The sequence below is a fragment of the Chenopodium album genome, chromosome 7, assembly GCF_948465745.1.
Source record: "Chenopodium album chromosome 7, dcCheAlbu1.1, whole genome shotgun sequence".
NCBI lineage: Eukaryota > Viridiplantae > Streptophyta > Magnoliopsida > Caryophyllales > Amaranthaceae > Chenopodium > Chenopodium album.
Window position 1 is genome coordinate 3,804,518 of NC_137840.1, and position 6,190 is coordinate 3,810,707.

Sequence of the window (6,190 nt, forward strand, 5' to 3'; positions counted from 1 at the left end):
TAAAGCCAAATTTCATTCTTTTAAGATCTTATTACAACGACAACAACAACAAAAATAATAATAATAAATAGTATATAAAAATAATAATAATAATAATAATAATAATAATAATAATAATAATAATATTAACAATAATAATAATAATAACAATAATAATTGAAATAATAATAATAATACTAACAATAATAATCAATAAATAATAATAATAATAATAATAATAATAATAATAATAATAATAATAATAATACTAATAATAATACTAATAATAATAATCAATAAATAATAATAATAATTATCAATAATTAATAATAATAATAATAACAATAATAATATTGATACAATTCATTGTTCAAATGGTTCTATTTTTTTGAAACATATTTCTAATGTTAATCTCATTGAGAAAATTAGAGGTTTCAAGTTTTTAATATATTTTCCATACATTTTATAATATATTTTCCATACATTTTATAATTATAATTATATAGTATATTTTTCGTAAATATTTTAATATGTACATTTGTATATACACATATGTATAGTAATAAATATCAATAAATAATCAATAAATAATCAAAGATCACTAATCCGTAATTAAAAATCACTAATTAATAAGTTCAGTTAAGTTCAGCTCGATTCAGTTCAGTTCAGTTCAGCTCGGTTCAGTTCAGTTCAGTTCAGTTCAGTTCAGCTCGGTTCAATTCAGCTCGGTTCAGTTCAGTTCAATTCAGTTCAGCTGAGTTCAGTCAATCGGAACAGGCCCTTAATATGTCCCTCGATCCAAGCATGCCTTTAGTAATATTTGAAGAGTAGCTTGAATGAGTATACAATATACTAATACTAGAAGCTCACTACTAATTTCTTGCAGACACCGGCATGTGAGCCCAAACCCATTTCAAACACGCTTTTGTTTTTGTTCTTTATGGTCCCACTTCCCAATATACCCACCTTCACCGACACGCCATTTTCCTTATTTTTTTTTTATTTTTTTTTTTTAATTTCCACTTGATTAATAAATTTAACTAAAATAATAATCATCTTAAAATCTTAAATCTTCTTCTTTTCCCTCCCATTCTCTCTCCTCCTCTCTGTACCGCATTTCTCAAACCCCACCTCTCTCTCTCTTTACTCTTTCTACTTATAAAGTTATAAACTTAACCCCATCAAAAATAAATACCCATTTTATTTCAGAAATCATACCAAATTTTTTTTTAAAAAAAACACCCATTTTTTTAAAAATAAATAAATAAAAGCAATGCGTTTGTTTTTGAATTTGAGCATTGCTGCTCTGTTATTCACCATTGTTATTGCTGAAGATCCTTACAGATTTTTCAACTGGAATATCACTTATGGTGATATTTACCCTCTTGGTGTTCGTCAACAGGTTCATTTTTCTTCCTTATTTTTCTATTTTTTTTGTTGGTTTTCTCAAATATTTAAATTTTAAATCTTGGGTTTTTGTTTTTTCAGGGTATTTTGATTAATGGGCAGTTTCCTGGACCAGATATTCATTCAGTAACTAATGATAATCTCATTATCAATGTTTTCAATAGTCTTGATGTTCCATTCCTTCTTTCATGGTAAGTTCCGATTACTAATATCGGTTTTTTTTTTTTTTTTCACAAAATCACGCGTCTATCCGTGTTATTAATAATGCTTAGCTATATTAAGTATCTCTTAATGCTTATTTAACTGTGGAAGGTACGATCTTGTTATTGACATTGATTACATTAATGGCGGCATTAGTGTTCCTTTATTTTTAGTAAGTGAGTGATCTACAATTCAAGAATACTGTCAAAAAGATTACTTTATGAGAAATTTGTTAATTGGGTGTCACTAACTTTTATGTCTGGTTGTTTACACGTGAAAATTGGATCGTATTTTAGTATTCCTAATTTAGTACTTCATATTTAATAAAAAAAATAATGTGAATTTTTGTCTTAGATCTAAGTTAGGATCCACGGGTCGGATTTGGATCGGATGTTCTGTTTTTTTTGTGAGCCTTTTTGCTACATCCGGATGCTCCATCTTGTTTAGTTATGCTGTAATTATCACTAAGATTCTTCATTAACTAATTTCTTTCCTTTTCTTTCTCTTTTTGAAAGTATAAAAGTGTATTTATCTTATCTTTTACTATTATTCTCATATACTTTATTTTTTTAGTTTTCTTGATGTGACTAGTGTATGACACTAACCTCTTTGATTAGATCAACTACGGAGTTTTAATTAAGAATATGATTACAAGATTATGCAATGGTCGACGTTATGATTTTTCAAAGACAATATTTATCGATGTCAAGGCAAATTTTGAACTAAAACAGCGTTACTTGTACTGAATATTGCTTTGGAAAAATCATCATGGACTCATCGTAGTATAGTAAGTAGGTTTTTAGCTTGGAAAAGTACACTCTTACGTTACTCCGTAAGTAGTAACTAAAACACATTATCTAAGTAAAAAAAGTCTTACAATGTGATTATGAAGCACATTTTTAGATCTACAAATCTAGTAAAAAAATGTGTTATATTGACTTTTCAGTCAAAATTGAGTATTATAGTACAGATGTGAAGTCTGAGTGTCTGACAACTCAAGCTATAGTTATTATTAATACTTATTTCTTAATGACAGGGTAATTATGAGTTAAGATAAGATATTGGGATTTAAAATTAGCTAAACATGAATGAAGTGAAGTCTTGGGTGGTTGGTTAATCATGCACATTTTACCCATTGTAAGGCATTCATTTAATCTAGGATGATCCATTTTGGCTTGTTATGACAGGAGGGTCCATACTTTAATGTTGTATAGTAAGCCGGTAAAAATGGGACCCACTGATATAATGTACCACCTTCACAACCATTCCTATAATGTTGAGATTCTGTTGGTGCTAATTCAATAATTGCTTGATCACTGTTTGCATTTTTCTGAAATTTATGTTGTGGGGTTGAAACTAAATGATACAAAAGGAATTGAATAAATGTTTAATTTGTGTTTCAAAAGCTTCATTATCAAAATGATATAGTATAGAGCTGATCATGGGTCGGGCCTGGCCGTGACCAAAAAAGACGGTCCTGTTTTCCCAATGCATCAGACCAGACTGGCCAAAAAAGTCTGTCCTGTTTTCGCAATGCATCAGACATTCAGACCAGACTGAAAAAGTATGTAAGCCTAGTATAAGCTGTTAAGACTACCTTTAATTACTGGAAAAAATTCCTAAGTTGCTAATCAGTGACATACAGATAATGGAGCTGAATCTGAGATACAGGGATGATAAATGAGTAGAAGATAATATTTGATTGTATTATTTATACAGCTAAATAATTGAGACACATGAAAGTTATTAACAATGGTCCTGCATATCTTGTATCAAATCATCAATCTTTAAGATATAATATATTAGTGTAATGTTCGTTGTAGCTTAACAGTATTTTGTTCTGGTGGGTTTGGCAGGAATGGAATTCAGAACAGGAGGAATTCCTTTGAAGACGGTGTATATGGAACAACTTGCCCAATTCCTCCAGGCAAGAACTTCACTTACATTCTCCAAGTCAAGGATCAAATTGGTAGCTTCTACTACTTCCCTTCTCTTGGATTCCATAAGGCTGCTGGTGCTTTTGGAGGTATTAGGATCCTTAGCAGACCGAGGATTCCTGTTCCATTCCCTGACCCTGCCGGTGACTACACAGTTCTTATCGGAGATTGGTACAAGTCTAACCACACCGTAAGTCTCATTTCCCCTTAATCTGATCAGTTTTGTGTACAAAGTTTATGGATATGTAGATTTCACTTGTGCCTTTGAAGGAATGTATCTCTATTTCTTATGAACTTCGGCTACTGCTTTATATCCTCCCATATGAGTAGCTAGATAATAGGGATACATAAAATACATAGGGGCTGATGAATAATTTGTTTGGTACTTTTACAGGATTTGCAGAAGACCCTTGACAATGGACACAAGCTGCCTAACCCAGATGGAATCCTAATCAATGGGCGTGGTAGTGGTGCCACAATCAATGTTGAACAAGGTAAAGACATCATACAGCTGTTCATCTGCATATTGTATGCTTAAATCCATGCCTTGAATTAAAAGGATCGTCTTTTGCTTTTGACAGGGAAGACATACAGACTCAGAATCTCCAATGTCGGCCTGCAAAACTCACTCAACTTCCGTATTCAAGGCCACAAGATGAAGCTTGTGGAAGTTGAAGGAACCCACACCCTCCAAACCTCCTTCTCCTCACTTGATGTCCACGTGGGACAGTCCTACTCGGTGCTCATCACTGCTGATCAGCCCCCAAGGGACTACTACATTGTAGCTTCATCCCGTTTCACCAATCCTGTGCTTACTACAACCGGTTTCCTTCGTTACTCCAACTCCGGAGGCTCAGTCCAAGGTCCAATCCCTGGTGGACCCACAATCCAGATTGACTGGTCCCTAAATCAAGCCCGTTCTGTCCGGACCAATCTTACTGCAAGTGGACCAAGGCCCAACCCACAAGGGTCTTACCACTATGGTATGATCAACACTACTAGGACTATTAGGTTGCAGAACTCTGCAGGCCAAGTGAATGGTAAGCAGAGGTATGCTGTTAACAGTGTGTCATTCATCCCTGCTGACACTCCCCTTAAGCTCGCTGATTACTTTAAGATTGGAGGAGTTTTCACTGTGGGTAGCATCCCCTACAACCCCACTGGCTCAGGGATCTACCTTGCCACCTCTGTCATGGGTGCTGACTATCGATCCTTCATCGAGATTGTTTTTGAGAACACTGAAGATGTAGTTCAGAGCTGGCATTTAGATGGTTACAGCTTCTTCGTTGTTGGGTAAGTCACGTAACTACTTGCAACAATTAAGATTTCTTGCACTATATGTATGTCTAGTACTTTTAACATTGATTTCAATATTTAACAATGAATTTTTGGGAAACAGATTGGATGGCGGTACCTGGTCACCAGCCAGCAGAAACCAGTACAATCTTCGTGATGCACCTTTCCGTTGTACCACACAAGTATGAAAAAAATAACATGCATTCCAATAAATTTTTTTCTCTGAATATAGTGTATACTAGAATGACTAACCTAATAAATCTTACATATGACTATTAATGTAGGTGTACCCTAAGTCATGGACTGCAATCTATTTGGCATTGGACAATGTGGGTATGTGGAACTTAAGGTCAGAATTTTGGGCGCGACAGTACTTGGGACAACAATTCTACCTCCGTGTCTATACACCATCAACATCCCTAAGGGATGAATACCCCATTCCCAAGAATGCTCGTACCTGTGGAAGAGCAGCAGGCAGGCGCACAAGGCCTATTGCTTAAGCAGTTAAGCTAGCTAGTTAAGTGAGTTTGGTAACTTATTTCATATATAATTTTGTTGAGATGGAGCAAATAGATAAGCAAAGCTCTTGCTTTGATTTGCATTAGATTCTTTCAGGTGCTAAATTAGCACTAGTTAGTCCCACGATGAGGCCTGTATTATTAGTACGTACAATTGTGTTGATACGACCTCCTCTCAAGGTCGCATTCTTTAAAAGTTAATAATATTGTTCTTCAGATATCTCGATTTGTTTTTTGCTCTTTCAAGAGATGTACTAATCTCTTTTGATGAATGGTATGTTTTAGGCAGGAGGATTGAACAATATTGTACTAAAAAATGGGATTTCATATTTTAGCTGTTGATGCCAATCTCAAAGTTGTGAATGTAAAATCAAATTTCAAACCACAGTGGAGCAAGTAATTGTAACTCAAGCTATCTAACAACTTAAGTGTAATCATAGTGAGAATTAAGTGGTAAAGTTAATGGCATTCAGGTCATATGAGTTTGTTTGTGAATTGTGATTTTAGAAGGTAAGTCTCATGCTATGCGCTATTAATTTTCTGATGGTAATATGTGAACTAACTAAATGTAACTATGTAAGGTGCACTTGGTTGAGCCAAACCCAGTCAATCAGGCTGATTGGCAAAATTTTGTCAATCAGTCGTCCTTGTGGGCCCACGCTGTACCAGATATTGCTTTTATATTCAATTGTAATTCTCTTGCTAACTGACGGATTAATGCCGTTAATGTGGGCCCATAAAAGTCTCAAGAAACGGCGTTAGAACCAAAGCAAACGACAAATTTTATCTTTTAATCCCAAATACGTGTTTCTTTGATTTAGCTATTTCCTCCATTGTCATCCCCTTTGTAAG

The 6,190-nt window shown here is 34.1% G+C and overlaps 1 protein-coding gene across 1 annotated transcript; it reads left to right on the top strand.

Moving 5' to 3' along the window:
- Nucleotides 1-1,038: 1,038 nt before the first annotated feature.
- Nucleotides 1,039-5,558, top strand: LOC145638825 (L-ascorbate oxidase homolog). The gene is made up of 7 exons (XM_081689867.1): nucleotides 1,039-1,381; nucleotides 1,468-1,577; nucleotides 3,444-3,714; nucleotides 3,919-4,018; nucleotides 4,106-4,817; nucleotides 4,924-5,002; nucleotides 5,105-5,558. Exons 1-7 carry the CDS (start codon nucleotides 1,253-1,255, stop codon nucleotides 5,318-5,320), a joined length of 1,617 nt encoding a protein of 538 aa, XP_081545993.1. The 5' UTR covers nucleotides 1,039-1,252; the 3' UTR covers nucleotides 5,321-5,558.
- Nucleotides 5,559-6,190: the final 632 nt, after the last annotated feature.

Bases quoted from the DNA above. Each gene is read 5' to 3' on its own strand.
- LOC145638825 (XM_081689867.1), top strand. From the start codon at position 1,253: ATGCGTTTGTTTTTGAATTTGAGCATTGCTGCTCTGTTATTCACCATT. The intron at 1,578-3,443 runs GTAAGTTCCGAT...TGGGTTTGGCAG, and splicing joins GTTCCATTCCTTCTTTCATG to GAATGGAATTCAGAACAGGA. The intron at 5,003-5,104 runs GTATGAAAAAAA...CTATTAATGTAG, and splicing joins CTTTCCGTTGTACCACACAA to GTGTACCCTAAGTCATGGAC.